This window comes from Tetrao urogallus (assembly GCF_951394365.1).
Source record: "Tetrao urogallus genome assembly, chromosome: 8".
NCBI classification, from domain to species: domain Eukaryota; kingdom Metazoa; phylum Chordata; class Aves; order Galliformes; family Phasianidae; genus Tetrao; species Tetrao urogallus.
In genome coordinates this window covers 15,174,878-15,197,757 of record NC_136821.1, presented here as the reverse complement: position 1 = coordinate 15,197,757, position 22,880 = coordinate 15,174,878, and the positions used below count along the sequence as shown (strand labels likewise).

General features: G+C 44.4%; 1 protein-coding gene across 1 annotated transcript in view; it reads right to left on the bottom strand.

Annotated features, from left to right (window-relative positions):
- Window positions 1-22,880, bottom strand: part of LOC306949369 (unconventional myosin-X-like) — a gene marked incomplete at both ends in the record, with an annotated part of 57,097 nt that overhangs the window by 30,714 nt on the left and 3,503 nt on the right. Inside the window, 18 exons of the mRNA XM_079539233.1 lie at window positions 673-787; window positions 1,571-1,695; window positions 2,675-2,755; window positions 3,533-3,641; window positions 5,012-5,094; window positions 5,684-5,752; window positions 8,524-8,616; window positions 8,934-9,000; window positions 11,032-11,132; window positions 11,872-12,018; window positions 14,758-14,876; window positions 16,031-16,160; window positions 16,908-17,011; window positions 17,857-17,941; window positions 18,552-18,565; window positions 19,342-19,466; window positions 20,914-21,048; window positions 21,162-21,349. Of these exons, the coding sequence (XP_079395359.1) occupies window positions 673-787; window positions 1,571-1,695; window positions 2,675-2,755; window positions 3,533-3,641; window positions 5,012-5,094; window positions 5,684-5,752; window positions 8,524-8,616; window positions 8,934-9,000; window positions 11,032-11,132; window positions 11,872-12,018; window positions 14,758-14,876; window positions 16,031-16,160; window positions 16,908-17,011; window positions 17,857-17,941; window positions 18,552-18,565; window positions 19,342-19,466; window positions 20,914-21,048; window positions 21,162-21,349 (1,890 nt within the window). The remainder of the gene's footprint in view (window positions 1-672; window positions 788-1,570; window positions 1,696-2,674; window positions 2,756-3,532; window positions 3,642-5,011; window positions 5,095-5,683; window positions 5,753-8,523; window positions 8,617-8,933; window positions 9,001-11,031; window positions 11,133-11,871; window positions 12,019-14,757; window positions 14,877-16,030; window positions 16,161-16,907; window positions 17,012-17,856; window positions 17,942-18,551; window positions 18,566-19,341; window positions 19,467-20,913; window positions 21,049-21,161; window positions 21,350-22,880) is intronic.

Sequence of the window (22,880 nt, the reverse complement as noted above, 5' to 3'; positions counted from 1 at the left end):
AGAATGGCAGCTACCCAAGCAGCACGGGTTATCTAGGGACAAGAATGATTGAAATGGTTCCTGGTTTGCAGAGACCAGTGAGGAGAAAACAGATTCCCAAATCAAACATAGAAATCGCTTGAATCACAGGCTGAGAATACACCAAAATGAGAAAAGCTTCTTTCTAGAACATTATTGCAGTCATACAAAGGAAGGCCTTGGAAAGTGGACCATCATCTGCTCTGGATATGGACTGTACACCCATTGCTTATAATGTTCTCTGCACTGGATACCATCTATCTTGACATATTCTTCAAATTATTTATTGGAGCATGTGTAAATTTGTGTCAGAGGCAGTTCCCTGCTCCCAGCAATGTACCTCACAAGGCTCACACCTTCTTATGAAGCTGTCTCAAAACTTGAAAAAAGACTCAGAATGAATCCCACAGGTCCCTCCCCGTTACATGAAAGATAATGGCACATTTCCAGGTGGTTGTCTGGAGCAAAAAAACACCATCACCATGAAGGTTATGGCAGAAGTGTTAACATTCACCAGAAGAGAGGAAAACCTGAGTTAAGCAAGTGAGAACAAGCATTTGAATGCCTTTTCCTAGGAAAAAAAAAGAATTCAGTGGATGCAATTACATCCCCCTGTAGCTTGAACAAAGCCATGCCCTGCCCACACTGAAGTACCTTGGTTTTACCCAACTGCCATTCCTTCTTGCTGCTGTCATAGGCCTGAAGAAAGTGTGCACACACAGCCTTGTTGTTGTCTGAGGAACTTGGTACCTTCACAAGCATCTTGTACCTAGGAACCAAACAAAATCTCATGAGACTATGCATGACACTAGCCCTCACACCTCCACCCCATCTATTAACATGATTCCTATGATCCTTTACCCATCAGTCCTTCTCCCTGTGGGAGACAAATCCCAGTTAGAACCTCCTTTCTTCATTTGGAAATCTCCCTTCCAATCTGGAAAACTCCATTTCTCCTTCTATTTTTCTGTTCCTACCATGCTGGCAGTTACTGCTGCAATCCCAGTAATAAAAGACCAACGCAACTGCATTTTTCAATAAAGAACAACTATATTTCTGAAGCATATGCCTTCATTGTGCAGAAGTTATTTTGTTCAGTGTAAGGGTCACATATAATGTTCCAAAACACAAAGGAAGCAATGCTCAATAGTTTCTCCCAAACGTCAAGAAATCCTAAGTGCAGATAATCAAAAGTAAAAATTACTCTCTTCAGTATTAACCATCAATGATACCGCCATTAACATTTGCTTCAGCCTGCCATATTAAAGCTCTTAAGCCTGATAGCCTCTTTATATACTGTGAACAGCTGGTTCTCACAGAATCACAGCATCAAACCTATGGCAAAGTTACACACAACCTGAACATTCTTACTTTTATCCTGAAGACTAGCAGTCTCCATAAGTATACTCAAGTGGATCTAGGATATGGCACTAATGGCCTGGTTAGAAAAAAATCACACAAATGATCCATATCAGTAATGGCAAAGGGAACAAACTTCTGAAGTCGTGTATCTTGGCGCTGTTACAGCTTGTGATACAATGCCAGCAATTACCTGCTGAGAAAGTCCTGGAAAAGGCACCGGATAGGGAAACCTGCTCGCCTGACTTTCACTGTCTCCAGCATCCCTGAGTACCGGAGCTGATTGAGAACCACATCTGGATTGAAGAGGTTCGGTGCCTGCATTGTGATCCAGATTGAAAAACACAACAGAAGAGAGACAAAGTGTTACCATGGCATTACTTCTTTGCTGACCTGGATGGTTCCTCTAAGCACAGGTAGCCACAGCCTGTATATCCATTTCTAGATGGTTAACTCTGCTTATTTGGACGCACCAAAGGAAAAGGGTGAGCTTTGGCTTAGTGGGAAAGCAACCTCCCAGCACTGCATGGTGCAGGAAAGGAGATGACAAAAGGGAATTGGGCAGATCCTGCAAAAAAGGTCTGCAGAGTGCAGTCACTGTCAGCTTGTGGCAGCACAGCAATGATATAATATATTGATACACACAAAATGCGTTAACTCTGACTCAGATGCCTTTGCAGCCATGCAGAAGATCCCATCAGCCTTTTAATGCCAAAGCCAAAGACAAACTGCAGATTTCTTCCTGGCACGCAGCTCTCAGCAGGCTTTTCTTTGTGGTATCACACACGGTTTCAAAACACACAAAGAAAATTATCAGCTTGGGGCTCCCCACCCAACCTATTTAGCTGCAGAACCTCCTGCCACGGTTCGCAGCACAATGGGAGCCAGCCTGTCTCTGAGCACAGTGACTTGCTCACGAAGCATCCACCTCCTCTGCCTCGGAGTCAGGGAGCTGCAGGAGGTGCTTCCCACCACACAAGCTGTGCATTCCAGAACAAACATTCTGTAGGCACCACAAACAGGAGTCACTGCTTCTTCTACCACAGCAATGGGCTTCGCACAAGCCCAGTTTATCTTCCAGGATTTGCAAGCACAGGAGGAGGTGGTGAAAAGCTGCACCTTATTCAGCATGCAGGTTTTTTAATCTGATCAGTTGGAAGGTATATTTTTTTCTCAACCATAGAACAGCTAGAAAGGGGGACTGCTTTTATGCCCTGTTTGGTCTGGGCAAGCATTGCTGCAAGTGCTCACGGATGCCTTCACCACACTCATGCATTCTGCTGGATGAAAGACTTGCCTTTTCTGTGTTTGGTTTGATGCAGCGGATGAAGAATGGGTTGGAAGTGCTAAGTGTTGCCATCAGGGAATGGAGAGAATCCTAAAAAGCAGCAAGACAAAACCCAGGGGATGGGTGACAGGAAAGAAAGGAGTACATTTGATACACTTTTCATGCAGCTCCCCACTCCTGGTATTTTCCATTGACTCTGCCTACCAAAAACTTTTACTTGATGAACATGATATAAGGAAAAGAGTAAAGCTGTTCTACCATGCCATCAGTAATGTTACTGAGCCTGCCCTCAATAACCCAGGCTGTCCCTTCCCACCCAAAAGAATACCCACAGCTTGCCATAACACTGCATACATGGCCATCCCTGCTCTCAGAGCTTTATAGCCAACTCAAATTATTTTTACACATCTTTCAAACTTTAAATAAAGGAAATTAAAACCACGAAATTAACAAGAGTGTGCAGACAGTCTTGGTGGGTAGATTCATACCCGCAAGGTCTGCCTAACAAGGTCTTATGGGGATTGACATTATGCCTGTGAAAGATGCAGCCTTAACAGGACACATATGCTTAACTGAAGCACCAAACCAACATGAGAGATGGAAGAATCTTAAGAGCTTCAGATAAAAAAAAAAAATAATTGATATTCTTTTCCTCTGCCACTTCACTCAGTCTTAACATCTCACATTTTACACTATGCAGAGAAATCCTTGGGGCAGTGGCACTGTCTTTTTTTAGCTCTACCACATTCCTGCACATTTCCAGTGCTGGACACAAAAGGAGGATGAATGACTCTTCTTGGCTGCAGGCCTCGCTTTACCCATCTGCTCCTCCCCAGCAGCCTTCTGCTCTTTTGGAAAACATCCTACCCTGAACTGGGAACTGACAGTCGGTCTGCGCCTCTGGGTGCCCATCTTTAGCGTCTCTTCATTGCAACGGCTGCAGACTCTTTCAAAAAGGTCATAGATGAAGTCCAGCCTAACGGCGAAGAAAAGAATTAAAGATGACACAAGGCACCCGCATCTGTGAGTGTATGGTTCTCATTCTTGGGTACTGCCCCATCCCATTGGGAAGCATCCTGCAAGGTATTCCAGCTACACTGTGCTGTTCCCCTTTCAGAACAGCTCTTGTGGTTGTACCTGTGGTGCCCAAGACATGCTTATGTTGTTGCAAGTACAGCTCTTTTGGAACCAGAGAGATTCTAGGGCTACTCACAGTGTAAGTCATCTCTGTGAGTTCTTCTACACCATTTTACCTCTGCTTAGATGAGTTCTTACGAAATGGCACAAGCACTGTGATTGCTATGACTATTTCTAGCAAAATTTCCCTTCCTGGCTTGCTGAAATATCAAGTCCTCCTGCAGTGCTGGACAATAGTGACCGCAATTCTGGCTTAAAGCCCTGTATAAAATGTTACCCAGATGCTGCTGTCTGAGTAAGGCAATCAAGAGCAGCTCATTCTCTCAGCTCCCTCAGTTTGTGTCAAGGCTGCTCACAGCACAAACTCTGCAGCAGGGCAGACACAATCCTGAAATAGCCTCATCAGTTTGGAGACCAAAGGCAACAATTATATGGACTCTGGTAAGGGGCATGTGGTCAAGCCGCAGCACAAACATTTCTGGGGTGTACCACCTTACTTAACACCTCTATCTTCAAGGTCCCATCTCTGCCTTGCAGACCTTGTTCACGGTTTTAAAACAGCCCATTTCTCTAAGGTCATATTGCAGCACTGGGGTATAACACTGGGGACAGTGCCTGGTCTTACAGCAACAGCTTAGGTTGGAGGGTGGTATGGTTAGGTCATAGTTGGATTCAATGATCTTTAAGGTCTTTTCCAACCTGAGTGATTCTATGATTTTATGAGAGCCCGTGACTAACAAGCAGAGTGGAAACCAAGTGGCCTCTATGCAAAGGCAAGAAATTCTTTTCCTTGTTTTGGTTATTAGGTAAACGTGGCTTAGTCCAGTCCAACAGATGTGGGCTCCTCTCAAGCATAAGGGGGATATACATATGTATGGGAACTACTGAGTCACAGCCTGAACCTCTGATTGATCACCTGAGGCGAGCCATGAGTCAGCCAGAAGAGCACAGGTGAAGGCAATTCATCTGTGCTGCCGGAAGGGGTGGAGCCTGGCTCCCCCCCCCCCTCCTAGACCTATTTAAGAGCTGGCTACCAGTAGGGAAGGATCTCTTCTGGACATTGCCTCTACTGGTGTTTTTGCGGGTGAGCCTAGCATAAGGGTAAGCCTTCCATTTATTCTCTCTTGTTATCATAGTCTACTTTGCCTAACTCTCTTGTTTCTTTTTTGTGATTATAACAGCCTAATATTCTTTGATTATACAACATACCTGCTGTCTTTCAGCATGTTTAAGATGTCATCTCGAAAGGTGTCTCTGTTCTTCTCCAGAAAGCCTCTTACATCATAAAGCACCTGCAACAAAGATAGAGCTGCTGGAACAGGGCAGTACAAGTCATTAAGCGCTTCTGCGTTAGCATGCCAGTATATACGACCTCCAGCAGAGCTACAAAGTAATGCTGCAGGCACACGTCAGGAGCTCAATTCTTAAGATCAAAGAAGGAGTTCCAGAGCTCAGTAGTTACTAGCAGAAAAGTGGCTTTTAGCCACCGATTTAAACAAACAAGAAAAACCAACCTCAAAGCCAGGAGCTAAGTGTAGCAGCTGCAGAGATGTGCCCTGCAGCCAACAAGTGGGGAAATCCTCTGCAAGGTATGAACTACTCCATTTGTGTCAGGAAATATCACCAGTGCCGCGTAGTGCCCTGTGCTCCCAGCTACCACTGCTCAGCAACTGAGAGTCTATGAGAATCTTAGCCCTTCCTCTCAGACTTAGAGGGTATAGCAATTGAAAATGACATGCTATTTCAAGCCCATTGCACCTCCTATGCTCTGGTATGAGGCATACCCACAGCTCAGAGAGATTCCTCATTTTGGAAATCTAAATATTCCATGATCTCACACCCAGGTGCAAGCATTCTCACAGATACACAGTGAACACCTACCTCACCAGCGTAATGCCTTATGCCAAACTGATGATCTGTCACTCGAGGCTTCACATAGTAAGGATTGCTCTGAAATGAAAGGGAAAAAGCATCTTAATGTCACTGTAGGAATAAATAGGATCAGTCAGGAGCTTGGCCGTGACTATGGCAATGTTGAGATGGGTAAGGACCTTAGTTGTTGCAGAGCCTGATCACATGTGCAGCAGTTATCTGCATCTACATTGCAAATATGTTATTCCCGTAAGATGGAAAAATCCAGCCCTTCAAGGCATTCCTCATGTGAGCAAGGGCTTGCAGAATCAAGGTTGGGCAGGCATGCCATGGATGAAATGTTAATTCTTGCATGTCTGACACCCATGAAATCTCGTCTCCACACAAACCACGTGGTGCAGTACATGGGATCAGGATGCAGGGAAGATGGCAGCTTTGCAGAACTCCTATGTATTTTTCTTTGTCAAAAGAGGTACATATCAATCTCCTGTTTTCCTCTATATTTCATCTTTCTTCGCACCTCTCCTCTTTTTCCACATTAATTTTCCTTTCACTTATTAGCTCTTCTAATCCCTTTTTTCCCCCCTCCTCCATTTTACATGATAACCCCTAGATACGCAAGAACGGCCACATTACTTGAGATCAGTGAACCATTCAGCTGAGCATTTTGCCTCCAGCATTGGCTATGTAGAGTAAGAAAAAGGCAAGTGCATGGTACTTCTATACTCCTGCTCTCTACAACTCTGATTATTTCCACAAGGTCTGTCTGATTAGTAACCCCAAGTGGCTTTCACTGCCAAATGCTTATCCAGCTCCCAGCTATTAGGTTCGTATGTTTCATCTATGCCTACAACTCTCCAATTTCCTTCTCCCAGCTCCCCTATTGCTATTCAATCCAGGATCAGAGGTCTGTGTGGGAACTGTCGATCACGACCTGAACCTCTGATTGACCACCTGAGGCAAGCTGTGGGAGCACAGGTGGAGGCAATTCACCTGTGCTACCAGAAGGAGTGGAGCCTGGCTCCACCTCTCCTAGACCCCATTTAAGTGCTGACTGCCACTAAAGAAGGATCTCTTTCTGGAGATCACTCCTTGTGGAGTTTACTGTGAGCCTATGACAGCAGTGAGCATTTCCATTTATTTTGATTGCCTTTCCATCATGATAACATTATTAAGCCTAACCTTTGTACACCTATTGATTGTACAAGGTCATATTCTCTTAAATCAGCTTTTAGGCTCTTAACCCTTTTGCAATCTACAGAAAACACAGAAGATGGCTTTTTCTCCTGCAAGGTCCATCAGTCTTCCCAGTAAGTGAGTAGATGCCTTCTAATGCTCTTCCAGCCTACCACAGACACTTGACCAGTACAAAGAACACTTAGCCTTCTAAAAATACAAACTTCAGACTAGTGTCTACTTCACTCTTCTTTCCTCCCTATGCTCCTTCTCACAGAGTTCTTCTCTTTCTCCTATAGGCCCTGGGGTTCCACGTTAACTGCTATCTCCTCAAAGCAGATAGAGGTGACACTATGAACAGCTTAATGAGAAGGCTATTTAATGTACAGAAATCACCAAAAAATAGCAACCAAAATGTCATGGGGCATAAAAGAATGCGAAATAATACTGACGGTCTCATGCTGCTGTACAGTAAACAGGCACCTTCTTACCAAAGGAACAGCTTTCTGGTTTGATTATTTATCTCAGAAAAGATTAGGGAAAACACCTAGAGGAGTTCAGAGACAAACAGCAGAAAGAAAGAGGAGCTTTGAAATTTCTCTATCTGGAGACAAACTGAAGAGGTTGGGACAGTTCACAAAGAAAATACAAAATAAGCGATATATTAAAACTACTGATATATTAAAATATACAAAATACCAACGCGAAGCTAAATCAGGTATTCTTATACTAAAGGTTGAGGTGTATAAGGGAGAGCTGCAGTGGATTGACTTGGCGGCATCCATTTAAGCCAAAAGAAAGGAAATATTTCCAACAGAATATTTCATGAGGGAAAAAAAGAATATCTGCATCTATGCCAGCAAAAAAAAAAAAGTCTGATAAAGGATATAAAAAGGATATAAAGTAGTATGTTTTCAGGTTAGGATGAACCCTTAATTAGGGGAGCAGGTAACCTACTGGCCAACACGGCTATTGCTAAAGTAGTGAATTATTCTGTAAGTGCCTGCTACAGCATTTGATTTGCTTTGTTTTCAGTCTATTAGGACTCTTTGTCTGCTATGATGAAACAGAGTGCTGGCTGTACTGGAGACAGGGTACAGGATTGCTACAGTGATCTCACTGTGGATGTTGTGTCCACAGGATAACTTTTTGACCTGCAGGAAAGAGCCCTCCTACTCCTGTATCCAGAACACAAGAAAGAGGAGGAAAGAATGTAACTAATTAAGAACAATAAGAGAGTTTCCATTAGAAGTCATGAAGCAAAAACCATCCCCAGCCCCAGGAGATAGATTTGACGTGCTCTGGAGCAGGCTGCTGTGAGTCAGTTGGCAGAAGAAAACCACCCACGCCACGCGGCCGCATCCTGTGCCCACAATGCTGCTCCATGTCCCATCACAGATCAGCAGAACCCGACTTCCATCCCATGCCACAAAGTCAGACTTCCACCCGCATGCACGCTCCCTCTCTGTGTGCAAGAAACCATCTGCAGGTTCCTTCACTTATTACTGTTGTTCAGCGCAGCCTTATTAAACACTTGCAGACTTGAGCCTAGGGCATTTCAAATTTCTTGCACAAAGCACATTTTACATCAACAAAACCTTCACTTTCAGCTTTGAAATGCTGATGGGGCTAACATACTGATCATTTGCCTGTCGGGTTATTTTCTTACTTACCATATGCTGGCTGTGAAGTTTTTCCAGAAGGGTGTTGTCTGTGCCTTTGGGGAATCGACTCTCTTCATTCACCAAAGCCAGCAGACCCAGTTTCTGCAGCCAAACAAGAGACAGGCTTTCACAGACAGCAAAAGCTTGAACTACGTAGCGCCAAGCCAAGAAACAGAGATTTGAACAATGTGGTGAGCAATAACTCACAACTTATATCCAGCAAATCTGAAGCTGAAAGCATGAATACACTTTCTTGAGCTGGGACAAGGGCTAAAACAGCTCATGCTCCTGGTAAGTCATAAAGGAAAGAGGATTTAAGCAGCTACTTGTTTTTAAAATCGAGAACCCCCATGGATGGCCCCAAGACAATCCACAAACACAACCATGATCCCTGGAATCTGTCCCAGACAGTTGCTCACCTTCTCAATAAGGTCCAGGCATTCTGCATTATCCATCCAGTCAATAGCTTCCCAGTTTATCCCTTCCCTGATAGTCAAGAACAAGCAGAAAAATAAATGAAAAGGAAGAACCAATGCCCTGAGCTGCAGGAGAGAAGTGGCTGAGAATGGCTTTCCCTGGACCGAGGAGGATTTGCAGGAGCTGAGCTGTCCTGTGCCCAAGAAAGACACTTGCAAGGAAGACTACAGGCAACAGGTGATTTTCTGATACAGAGTCCCTCCAGGTAAAGGCTAATGTTAAGAAGACAGTGAAGGTTTTCCCTACAGGCCCTCAGCCCAGGTGTCATACTTTCTAGTCCACAGCATTCAGAAACCTGTGGCTGTTGGCCAAGTGGAATTAAGAATGGAAAAAACTATCTATCCCCTAAATAGAAGAGATAATTTTATTGCTTTAATGACAAAAATTCCAGCTCACAGCTTTAAATGCTTGCAATAATGGGTGTCAGAAGGGTTATATATTTTTTACCAAAAGGCTTTTTGGATTTCTTTTGAGAGCATTAAGTACTTCCAGAGCTGAAGGAAGTAGAGATTTCTGAAATCAGTGCAAATCACCATTGAGTCAAGTTGTCTCAGGTGTCACAGATCACTTGTCTGATTGAATGACAAAACACATAGGGCTACTTCCTAAACGCAAAGAAGCAGAGCAGGTACTGAGTTTACATCACCCTACAACAACTTGAAGAATAGTCAATAATAAAACGCTCTCATTCTTCCCAAAGTTCAGTCATGGAATTTAAACTCCTATGTAATCATCAGAAAAAAAATCTTTTGTTGCAATGCTACCATTCCCAACACAAGCTTCCTGCAAGAGTGGAGTCGGCCTGAGAAGTGAGTACATAAATAGCCTTGCAGTTTTGTAATCTTTAGAATTTCATGAATTGCCTATTCAGCTTCTCCTTTTACACCGCTGCTCTCATTTGCCCTCGCTGACCCGACTCAATTGCTTCATTCACAAACATAAAGGCTTCTGTTTCAGAGCGAGAACTGAAGCAGTTCTCTAGCAGGCTCCTCTAGAAGCTGCGATAATCTAGAGCATCCCAGGTACTTTACAAAGTACAATCCAACATGAAGCTCACAGAAGAAAAACAACTGTGCAGAAGGCCCTGTGCTCTTTAACCTCAGGAAACAGTCTGATTAAAGTCTCCCTGCTGAGGAAAAGAGATATTTTCACAGCATTGGAAACTTCAGAAAGAGCTGTCAGATATCTACCCAGCTACCAATAGGTAAGCAATAGGTGGGTGAGTTTGGGAGTTGCTGTTACACCATATGTGATCACTGGAAGTTGACATGGTTTTCTGGAAAGACTGTGGAATTTCATGGAATAGGGCAGCACTGTGTGCCAGACACAAGGTACATGAAACCACAACCAACTATGGTACACCTTAAGGAAAAAGTGAAAGAAAAAATGGGAAAACACTTGGAAAAAACATCTGATGAGTTTCTTTGTTCTTCCACTCTCCTTTAGACATTCACTTTCAGTTGATGCTGGAGAGAGGACAGGTTTTGTGACTAACCTAGTGCAGCTACTCTTCTGATCCTATCTTCAGCAAGTGACAGAAACAACCAACCTGACTGTAAGCAATGAACTCAAATGGAGAGGCATAGAACAGTTAAACAGATGTGTGCAGACATATTATCAAGGTGAAGTTTTCACAGGTCTAATAGAAGAGTCTAGTACGTCAAGGGCCACTACTTTCAGGAGACACATATCATGTTGTAATTGATTTGGACTGTGTTTCAGGTGCTGGAGAGGGTTTGCTGGCTAGACTGAGAGCCTGGCAAAAAGTCATTACTTAAGCCAAGTTCTTTCTGGGCTAGACTCAGATTCATGAGAGTCATCATTTGATAACAGGAGGGCTCAAAATCCTACAGTACAGGCAGCTTTTGCTTGGACACTTATGCTGGCAAAGAGCACACGGATGGTGCTTAGAGATGCACCAAAGTCAGGGCTGCACCAAGGCTCAGCTGCTTTCCCTGCTCGGACAGCACAAAGGAGGAATATAGTCCTCCCTTCTATCACCTACAAAAGCAATAAAGGCCTTGCTCCTCTATTTGTCACCTGTTGTACTCCAGCTGCTCCAAGGAGAAGATATGCTTGTTGAAATATTCTTGGAGCTTCTCATTTGCATAGTTAATGTTAAACTGCTCAAAACGATTCACCTGTGGGAAGAAACAAAGATTTTAAAACTTAATAGTCTTGTCCTTGTTCTATCTCCTGCAACCTACAGGAAGGTGCCAGGCCTGGAGCAATACAGAGAGCACAGGGACAAGGGTGTCAAGATGGACACGAGAAAGACAGTATGGGGAGGCCCATCAAGAGAACAGTTTTTGTAGCTCATGCTTGGTTAACGCAATAGGCCTAAATGGTAATAAAGGATGCTAGAGGCAATCACATTTCTTCTCAAGACAAAAGAAGTTCTGTATTGTTCTGTAAAGGTTAGGCCACTGGGCTTTCTCTTCTTTGAAATGTCTGAGCAGTCACTAAATAGTTGCTCACCGTACATTCCTCATAATAGCAAACAGGAGCATTACACACTAGATTCTCAGCAAAAGGCAAAATGTATGTAACCAGGTAAAGTACATGTAAAACCTGGACATTTACTGTGCATGTAAGTACAAAGCGAGCAGATACATGTAATACTAAAGTAGCACTGAAGTAGTATTAATTGTATTTGCTTAGAGTTTGTGTCACAAACCATACCTTGAACATCAGCCAGCACAAACAGGTACCAAAAATGGGAAGCTAAACAGATTTTGCCACTCCCAAAGGGAAGAGACAGCAGACAAGTCTCCAAATGCCCTATGCTATCTTACACAGGATACAAACCTACAAAACATCTTCCCTGCATCAGCTGACCTCTCCAAAACCAACATACCCTGTGAAAGACAAAATCCTGACCTGGAAGTTCTCGAAGCCAAAAATATCCAGGATGCCCACAGACTTAAAGTTTTCCCTGCCTTTGATCTTCGTATTAATCTTGCTAATGAGCCATGAGAAGCACTGGGAATACAGCGCCATGGAGAGGGAGTCCCGGGAGTCTGCTGCCTGTAAACACAAAGGGGAAAAAACGAGTTACAGGGAGAACAGAAGGCATGAGGGGCACCAGGAATCTCTACAGGAATTCAGGTCCCTCCATTCCTCTTTCAATTCCTCGGCCTCTGTACTGATTATATATGATGCAATATTTATATGTACAACATATAAGTTGTATTTTTTCAAGATTGCAAATAGGCCAGACATGCACAGATGTACCATGTTTTATCTTTAGGTAACTGAGCTTGAGAGGCTGAAGGAAGTAGCAAATAAATAAATAAATAAATAAATACAATCACTACTATATTTTGGAACAGGTGCTGGTGTAGGGTAGGTGGCAAAATAGCTCACAACTAAGAGCCCATAGCAGTCATTTGCACCACTTGAGCCAGTATTTGCAGTGACATACAAAACAGCATTTAAAAAAAATAAATAAGTAAAAAATCACAGAACATCCTGATTCCTTGGTTCAGTACGCTTGTAGAACAGTCAGATGGTGTCAGCTCAATTTTTCAAACCTGGCAGGGCAGAATCTAATAGAGCATTCTGCCACCAAGTTATCAGGCGCCTCTCTAAAACATCGTCATCTCACTGGAAGCCAACCATCAGCCAGGACGCATGGCCCACAAGGAGGTGAGTGGAGAGACCTTCCTGAAGCCAATCCTACATCCCATGCAGTGATCATAACCAAGAAAAAAAAAAAGAGCTTAAACTGTGAATGCTGACAGGGAACGGATAATTGTGTCTAAGAGTAGGGGTGAATGTCCAGAACTGAACTTCTGAACTCTCAAACAGAATGAACTGGAATGGGCTGGTTGCGCTTTTTGATAGCTTTTGGACTAAACAAAAGTGGCATGCTCCAAATCCTTCAATTAACAGAGAGACATGAGACAGAACCACAACATAAGAGGCTGATCATATGCTGGGCTTCCACACACAGGCTGTTCAGATCAAGAAACCAGGACTTATGGTTCTGGGAAGAAGAGGAGGTCAAAAAGTAGGGTTATCAAAAGGAAGTGATCACAGAGAGAAGAAGGGAGCCAGGAAAGACCCAAGGTAAATATCCTGGCTGGATGAACCTGAATCCACCCAGTCCCTCATCTTGCTCCCGAGGCCCACCAGCTGGATCCTCCCTTCCTCCCAGTCTCACTGGTACACTCCCTCCTGTCTTTCTCTGGGGTAGCATCTGCTCTCCAGCAACCCAACGTCTCAGGCACGCAGCAACCTCCCCTCTCTATATTTTAAAGCGCAGGCATGTAAACCTTCTCCAGGTATCTCTTCTCTCAGCAGGTGATCTCTCTAGTGCATCAAGACAGGGAAGGACCCCAAGCCCTCTGGCACCTTTGCCTGCAGAATCCAAGTGGAGCCAGACCTCCCCATCCAGCTGTACAGCAAAACCACATCCCCCACAACATGGCATGAGATTCTCAAAGGCCCCTTTCACCCTCCCAGCCCTGCCCGCCTTCAGGCGGATTCATCCATTCAACCCACTGAAATGTCAAAGCTCAAATGGGCAGCAAGCCCATTACAGAAGAAGAAATCCCTGGCAGCAGCATCGTCACATTCCCACAGTAGCAAGTGGGAAGAGGTGAGCATAGAACATGGGGGCTAAGAGCCTGTGCAACCCCATAGGCCTCCTGGTCAGTGCAACAGGCTCACCTAGCAATGGCACCTAAGCCATAGCATCCACTTGTGGCAGGAAAAAAGGAGGCTTAAAAAATTACTTACGTGTGAGTATTGAAGGAATCAAATTGTTTGCTTTAGAGAAAAATTAATACAAAGTGAAAAACTTATCATAAACTGAAGCTTGTAAAGTGAAGAGCTGGGATGCCAAAGGCTGGCCTTGTCGGAGGGCTGTTTTTCAGCTCCAGTCTCCAGTGCAGCTGGAGCAAGTGTACTTAAAGAGGCTCTGAACACACTTCTGGCAGGAAAACAGAAGCAAGGTTGGACTGACATCTGTCAGAGGGAACCCAGAAACACTAGTTTCTCTTCCAGTGCACTGGGCAGATCAATAACCCTTTGCTGCCTGTGCTAGCCCAAGATTTCCATTACAGATGTTTATTTTGCTATAACACAATGCTTATTCTGTCCTAGTAGCAGTAGCCCTCATTTCCCAGTGCCACGCCTTTTATTAATGACAAAAGATGATTTTCCAGTTATCTGTGTATGGACCTAAAACACCAAGAGTGCCCTCAAGTGACAAGTGGCACCGCAAGTTACAGCTGGTAGGAACAACACTGCAATGAGCCACAGAGGAATACAAGAGATGAGCAGGACTGGCTCCAGCAGGCAGTACAGGTTTGGAGACAAGAACACAGAAGTTTGGTGAGCTCTTCTGCACATGCGGATACACAAACAAGCTTCTGTGGAGTAACAGCCGAACACCCACTGGATGGTTTGTGGTAAGTGAGTGTCAATTGTTACCTTCCAATAAATGCAAGATAGCCTGGGAGTTCCGCAAGGCAAAAGCATGCATACACGCAATGACCACAAACCATCTGATGCACCCTCCACACAACCAATTCCTGGTGGCTGAAGGTGATCTAAAACTGGTATTGTGCATTTCCTGCCTCTAAAGCCTAAAGAGCAGAAGAGGCAACAATAGGACCTGATCTACTGCTAAGGGCAAAAGACTGAAGGACATAGCTGACAGCTGAGTGGGTTTAATAGGGAACTCTAAAGCTGAGTGGGTGATAGAAGGCCTGGAAACACAGAAGTAGCAGAAGCAGCAGAATACATTAGGATACGTACCTGCTCCACAGTGAGGGGGGAGCTGATCTCTTCCCCACGCAGAATCATGGATCTCTGAGTCAGGACTTCGGAAAGCTGGAAGGCATCTAAGCCCAGGAGGTCACTGGCAATGTTCAGCACTAAGAAGAAAGATAAGACACACTTTTTTTCCCTGCGCAGATCCCTACCAGGGCAAGGAATCCACATCCTGCAGCTCAGCATTGAATTCCCAGGGATTCCTCTAAGGCAAGCAACTTAAGAAGGAGCCCCTTTACTTAATGCTCCTTGGCATACCTAAAGCTGTGTGCTCACATACCTACTATAAGGCAGGGTCAATACCCATTAGGGGCTGCAGAAAGAGACAGGTTAAAGTCAGCCCTTCTGCTAACAACAGGAAGAGCAGAACATGGGGTAAAACTCAGCACCAGTAAAATATTCACTGAATAGAAGGTACATTTTCATAAAGGCACAATAGTGCAGCATGAGATTGCTGAACTTGTGTGTCCAGAAGAAATTAAATTAATTTTAGACATAAAGCATTCATGATATATATTCATTACCTCTATTTGTTTAGGGACTCATTTTATCAGCCCAGCTCAGGCCGGCTATCTGTAACAGAGTGCAAAGTAGCAGGTGCTTCAGAGGAAAATCTGAAATAGATTTATCTATATAAAGTTGTAATGTGATGGAAAGTACCACAAAAATAGCAGGGTGGCAAAGTCTTTGGATGCAGCAAATGAGAATGAGCCCAAACGCAGCAACCACAGACACAGAAACAAAGGAATAAAATCTGCTTACCTCTAGAAAGTCCTCAGATAGGCAGGGATCTCCAATGAGATACCCTTGCCTCCACTGCCAACCTTTAATTGAAGTCTGGGAAGAGATGGATCCTCGCACCACCCCTTCTGGTCACTCAATGCACTGCATGCACCTGAGCTCCCCTGGGTTGGCCCTGCCCTCCCACCAGGTACTGGTGGGAATCACTGGTTCAGGCCATGGTTTAGCATTTCTGCTACAATCTAAAACTCCTTCTTGCTCCTATTTCTTCTTGCTCTTTCAAAGCGAAAGAGAAACTGTGAGATTGTGAGCTTGGTTTGAGAGTATTGAAGTCCAACTAAACCATATTGTGCTTGAAGCCATGCCTCCTGTGGCAATGGAGGCAAGGCTAAACTGCAAGGAATCCTCTGGCAAAGGCACTAGTGGCGAGGATAGGGAGAAAGAACTGCAGAGTGAACTTTGTTGGGGGTCGTATGGGGTTTTGCACAACTGACCAAGTCTCAAGGGTCCCACTTACCTGCTTTGGTTGTAACCTGAGCCCCGCCAGCTGTCATAAACTCAACATTTCCCAAGTGAAGAGTGCCAGAAAGAAGTTTGAAGATGTCTCGGATCTCTTCAGAGCTGAAGTCCACCACCTTCATGGCAGTCTACACAAAACCAAACAGCCAGCGTTGGCTGTATATACAGCCAAAGTGGAACCACCACACTTACACCCTGAGCTCTCTTCTCAGCTGAAGCATAAACGCCATGTTGTCATTGAAAACTTATGCTTATTGGAGACATTTGTTTCCTTTAAATCACATCTAAGCAGGAGCTATTGAAATCCTAAGCTGCCTCCTCTCACCTTGTCTATCTGGTTCCACCTACACTACTAGAGCCCTTGGGCTGATAACATGCCACTTGTCAAACAAAACGTGAACTGCATATTCATCCTGATAAACTCATGACCTCTGGCAAAGTTACAGATGTTGACAGAAATCTGTGTGGCATTTCAGAATATGCCATTTGCAGGGGTGATATGACTAGAACATCTCTGGAGAATGCCTAAGTGTTTTCTTTCAAATGGTCAATGTGAGGTTTCCAGGATCAGGACATCTAGAGAGCTCTTGAGAATCACTATAGAGCAAAGGGGTGAGGATCATATTCACCAGAGTCTCCATTGTTCTAAATTATTATTCATCCTTGACTGCTTCCCAGACTCTTCCATTTCTGTACACTAAAAACACTCTTTGAGCCTTGTTTTTACCATGAGCAGGTAAAACAGTTCAGAGGTTGCTGAACACCATATTTTAGTGTAGGCCAAATCAATTCTGCCTGTCATGTCCAGATCCTGCAGCACACTTAGCCTATGAGATTGTGCCCAGGAAGCTCAGGAGGATTAGAACAGGACTCACCATGACCTTAGTGAACATTTCTCCATCATTCAAGTTCTCATCATTCACACAGCCAGACTGGCTCAAGTACCGATAAGTCTCTGGCTCAGCAAGGGAGAGGCTTTCTGCAGCAGCAAGGAAGCAGGGGAAGAGAGAGAAAAAGGTTTATTTAGCAAACAGCCTTTTCCTTCTACAGTCTTGGTCCCCTGAAACAATGGGTATGGTCACCACAATGGGTATGTTCATCTAAACAGATTCTATATGCCTCAAAGGGTGCACCTAGACATTGATCGCACTGGGCAAGGGGGTGTGCAGGAACAAAGCTTGCAGTGATATGCAAAATGATTTAAAACGGTCAGATTCCAGGCTGCCTGCAGTCACAGAAGCACCTTACCATACTGAACTGACTTGGAAAAAAGAGGAAAAAAAAGATGAAATTCAATCTTGTTAAGCATACATAAAAAGTCTTAACTATATACACAATGAGCAATGACCTCTAAATTAAGTATTTCCACTTGGTTCAGAGAGCCACAGTAATATTTCTGAACACATCTCAGTGCTGAGCAGCAATCAAAAACTGAGTACTGAAAATTGCACAGAAAGAACACAGGGCAAAACATAAGAAACTGAATTAGGTCTGTGCGTGTATATTTGGCACAACCACATCTTGAATACTATCTGCAGATTTGATCCCCCTTTTCGAAAAGAATAGAGGAGAACTGAAAGATCTACAGAGAAGAGAGAAAAGGATGATCAAGAGGTAGGAATGCACTACAGACAGGGGAAGGGAAGCAGCCTGGGATGCCAGCTTAGAAAGGGAGACAGAGAAGAACAATTTGCTTAAGAACAGAACATATTTTCTGTGCTTTCTGAAAGTACCTACATGATCCCCACCGTTTCCCTTTGTTCCCAAGGCTTTACAGGCTGGACTTGAGAAGGGACTAAGCAATATCCCAGAAAATGTAGTTACCTTTCAGCTCCCCACTCACACCAGCTAGCAGAGCATAGAAGATGTGGTAATTCCTCTCTCCAGGATTCTGGTGTACCACTCTGTTCTGAAACAAAGAATGCAGGCATAGCCAGAAGGAAGAGGCTGCACTTGTGGTTGCAAAGGCAAAGGGAGCATGGGATACAGGCAAATCACTAGGGCCAATGCACAAGAGAGGCTGCCTCCAGCTCAGCAGTGATGTTGCCTGAACAAGCTGTACATCAGGATCTTCTCTTGTGCGGCTGTGCTGCTAAGCATGTAACTCACTGCGAGTATGCCCATGGGGAAACGGAACTTTGCAGGTTCTGGCCCTGCTTTTCAGTGAGCCTGCAGAGTCTGACGTAAAAGTAAAGTAAACTGAATCAGAGCACAGCTGATGATATTTGGAGTTGTACCACCAAAAGCCTCTCTATGGAACTGAATTACTTGCTCTCTCCTTTTCCCCTCATTAAACCTGCTTTCTTAGAGCCTCTCTGGACTTTCTGGTGTTTATAAAAGGCATGAGAACAGACTTCAATAGATACAGAACCTCCTGTTCCTCCACCACTCTCTTCCTCACTTGGTGCAGTTGTGGTAGTAACATCTGAAGAACTGGTGTCTGCGTGCTGCTCCCAGGGGTGGAGGCAGCAGCAGCACTGACTCTGCTTCAACATGGCTATGGTAGAGGTGACACCTACCTTTTCCAGTAAATCTGAACCATGTATCAAGGAGAAAGCATTCAAATGATGTATGGCTATTCCTCACTATTCCTTTTTCCACAGAGGTATAATGTGCCAAAGAGACATATAAAAGGGCAGGGTCCGATAGAATACAGGATCTGCATAATGGTGAGGTAACCTAACAAAAGGATGAGCCATACCATGGCTACCTAGGGAGATTAGAGGGGCCACTCCAATCCAAGAGACTGCATTTCACATAAGTCTTGCATCAGATTGCTGGGTTTCTGCAAGAGACAGCTATCTTTCATCTACTGACAGCACAAAGAGCAGAGACTAAACAATCCCAGCCTGTTATTTACAGCAGTAGTAAATTCATCTGGCTGCTGTTCCAGTGGAAATTGGTGTGGTTTGCAGCGATCAGCAGCTTTGAACACCAACATCAATAAATGCAGTTTTAGCTGCCCCATGTAGACAAAAGATGTGTCACAGCCTTTGGGATAGGGCTACGTGGGCAAACAAGGAAGAAAGTGGTCAGGGCACAAAATAATTGGACTACATCCACACTTTCTTGTCTTTGATTAAGGTTTCAAGGTCCACTGGAGATGGGCACCCTGAAAGGAGGAGCTGTAATTGGTGCTCTGAATTCCTGTTGTTCTCTGCATCCAAATATTGTACAAGAGCTACTGAGCTTTGGTTTCACCCTTCTAAATAATCAATAAATGGTGATGAGCCATTTCTGGACCCACCCTGAGATCCTCCTCCTCTCCACTCCCTCCAACCATTACTGGTCCACCAAAGAAAAGGATACAGTCAGTGACTCGTCCGCCCTGGATGTGCCCATGCTGAGAGAAGTGCAGCTGGATGAACTTGCCGAAGCGGCTAGAGTTGTTATTATAAACTGTCTTGGCGTTTCCAAAGGCCTCCAGAATTGGGCTGCAAGAAACAAGGCAATGAAGATGGAGTGGTGATGTGATACCATTACAACAAAGCCTTTGTCCAGTCTTCTGCCATTCATACAGCACACTGCTGTGCAAGATTCATTTGTTAAAGCACCAGTCTGGACAAGCAGGAAGAGCTCAAGGGCAAGGAAGGATGGCAAGAGCAATTTGTCATCATGTGCTACACAATTTAAAACCTTTGGGATTGACTTAATTAAATCACACCCTGATCAGTGTGAGCAGATGGTGTTCGTTCCACTAAGGGCATTCCCCACCAGTATGGTTTCAGAAATGGCAAGATCCTATTGTGTGCTTCATACAAAAGCACCCCACAGATTGGGCTTGTAGTTTGTTAACGATGGTCAGGAATGCCATCTAGGGCAAACGCTTTAGCTTCAAACCATCTCTTTTTTTCTTGTTTCTACGTCCTTTCAAAAAAGAGAAGCCAATTTCAGTAATCTCTTAAAATTACAGGCAAACATCTTCAAATAAACAGCTCTACACTGATTGGTCGGGTCCTGGTCCTGGTACTTAAAAACTTGATTAGGTTGATACAAGTCACATGATTTCCAAGCCGAGGGAATACATACAAATTACATGTTTGGGAATTTCAATCTAAGAGAGTCACATTATCCACTTCAGAAAAAAGTACCAAAAAAAAAATCTATCCAACTTTGGATGGGTGTCTCTTGGCCACCCTTCCAGTCTCCAGGAAGATCATGCAGATGGGAAGGGGTGAGTTACCATGCAGTTTGGTTTTTGCACTGGGGAAAAAAATGAATACCACTCAGAGTGACACACGGAACCCAGGATTAAAATATTCTGTTTTGCAATGCAGCCAATTTTAAAATAACCTGAAAACCTGACAAGCACGGAGCCTGGAGATCCCACAAGCACGGCCTGGATGTCGTCATGCTCGATTTTAAGATATACACAGCTTTGAACAAAAAGACGACTGCAGTTGTTACCCTGAGAAATACAGGCTTTTTAAATGTCTCCATCTGTCTGCTGCGTGGTTCTTCTTGAGACGGACGCAGATAGGAGATTATTCAGAAGTTAATCGTTATAACAGATTATAGAACAACAACTAATCACAACAACTCCTGAGTCGTGACTGCGCCATACTTGAGAGCTTTTTTTTTCTTCCCCAAAGGTTTCCAGCTGCCCACACTGCCCTGCCGCAAGGAGGGATGTTACCCATGTCCCCTCCATCCATGACTACAGGGCACTGTGCCACAGGAGATGTGAGACCAGGGCTGTGCCGTGACTTGTGGGCCAGCTCGGGGGTAGGCATGGCAGGGGAGCTACTGAAGGGTGAAGAAATACCAGCCTTGCTGAAGTATTAACCCTCTGCTCAGGCCCATCAGCCCAAACACAAGCACTGTGCAGAAGGTAGGTAGTGCCTGCAAAGTGATAGCTGCAGGTATGGAGGCGAAAAGCACCTGCTCTCCAGGATGGCTTCCTCCACATGTGTGCTCTTCTCAGAAGCTGGGGCCCCAAGGGAGGTCTGGCTCATGGCTGACAGGAATTTCAGCAGCAGCTTGGTGCTCTCAGTCTTTCCAGCTCCACTTTCTCCACTGTGGAGGAAGAGATGCATTGCACTCACAGCTCCAGGACAAACTGAAGTAAGAGCCCTCCCACCCACGGCACGTGATGCAGCCAGAGAGCAGCCAATTCTCCCCTTTCTGACCTTATCAGAACACACTGGCTGTCGTGACGCTTCCACAAACAGCAGTAGCACTCATTAGCGGTAGCGAAGATATGGGGAGGCAGCTCACCCAGGCGGTGCTGCCTGTACAGCTCTATAGCATCCACACTGTACAGACCAGGGATGGGCCTGTAGGGGTTCACTGATGCCAGGATGGAGCCAATGTTGGTCTGAGGGGAGAAAACAAAACACAGCAAGGAAATGAAGCTCCAGAAACAAACAGACAAACACAAAAAAGCCTGAGACTAAAGGAAGTTCAGAGGACACTTTCACGACTCCACCCCAGGATCCCCAGTGCAGGGGGTTTGGATGGATTCAAGCAGCTCCTGAACAAAGAGGGGACATAAAGACAAGAGACACTGAAGTGTGTCATTCTGCTGCTGCTGAAAAAATGCTGTTTAGAGCAGCTTAAATCACGTGGTAAAATCAAATCGAGATTGACAGCTGAAGCACTAGGATTTCAAGCCAAAATATTGTGACATTTTCTCAATACTTTATTTTGAAAATATTTCATTTGAAAATACTTCAATTTAAGAAAAGAGTTTGTAAGGTTTAAAATAAAATACCTGAAACCAATTTATCCAATTTCAAACATTTTCTTTTGTGAAGTCAGAAGGAAATTCATTCTGATTTTTGGTTCAGCCAGCCAGCTCAAATCCAGTTTATTCTCAGAGCTGCCGTACAGAGCAATCGTGCTATTTCCTAGCAATGAATCCACAATGTGGTCAATGTCCAGCTTAAATCCTGCTACTCAGGTAGGGACCTCCTTCACAGGGCTGCTGCTCCACTCCAGGAGCAGCCATTCTCAGCAGGGTGTCAGACGAAAACCCTTGGAGCACTGCATAGTATTACTGCCAAACCATGAACTACCAGTCATCACATACAGATAAAAGGATTTGCATGCATCCATTGAAGAAGCTGTAATTGGAACATTTGGTGATGAGAAAGACACATGCTTTTTCGCTGGTATACTGTAATGCCAAGCTCTGAAGCCAGAAGCAGGACTAATAAGATGCAATAGTCACCAAACTATTTAATAGTTATTTAGTACAGCAGCAATACAAGATCACCAGGGACATACCATCACCTGAGTCTCACTGCTTTACCAGCAGTACCCACATAAGTGGGCAAGAAGAGAATAAGACCTGAAGACCCTCTGATACAGAGCCTTGTAGGCAGAAATACAGTTCACTGGTGACAGAAACAATAAGAGAGCAGATGACCTTTGGTGCAGGCTATTGCTGTGCTCACATTTTCTGAAGTAGCTTGATAGAGTTGGAATAAAATTTCTTTGGAAAAGTTCTCCAATTGCCATCCTCTTCCTCCTCTTTTTTATTTATTGCTTTTATTTTAAATACTGGTTCTTCTGAGTTACCTTTCCTTCAGGTGATTTTGTTCTCCAGAGAACAATGACATTTCTCGCCTGTTTCTGATCTCCTTGATTTCCTTCCAGATATTTTTTGCCCTGACCTATAGGCGTAACTCCCCTTGGTACAGCTTCACTAGCAATCCTGGCCTACTACGTTCTAGCTGTGAAGGAACATACTAAATACACACTGTGTGCAGCTAAAAAATGACACCACGTCTGAACATTAACACCTTTCCTTCATGGCTGGAGGAGACACATAGCTAGTGCTGGTGAGGAACAGAGGGACAGGGCTGTGGTGACATGGTCAGAGGCAGCAGTGTGCCACTTCTGGT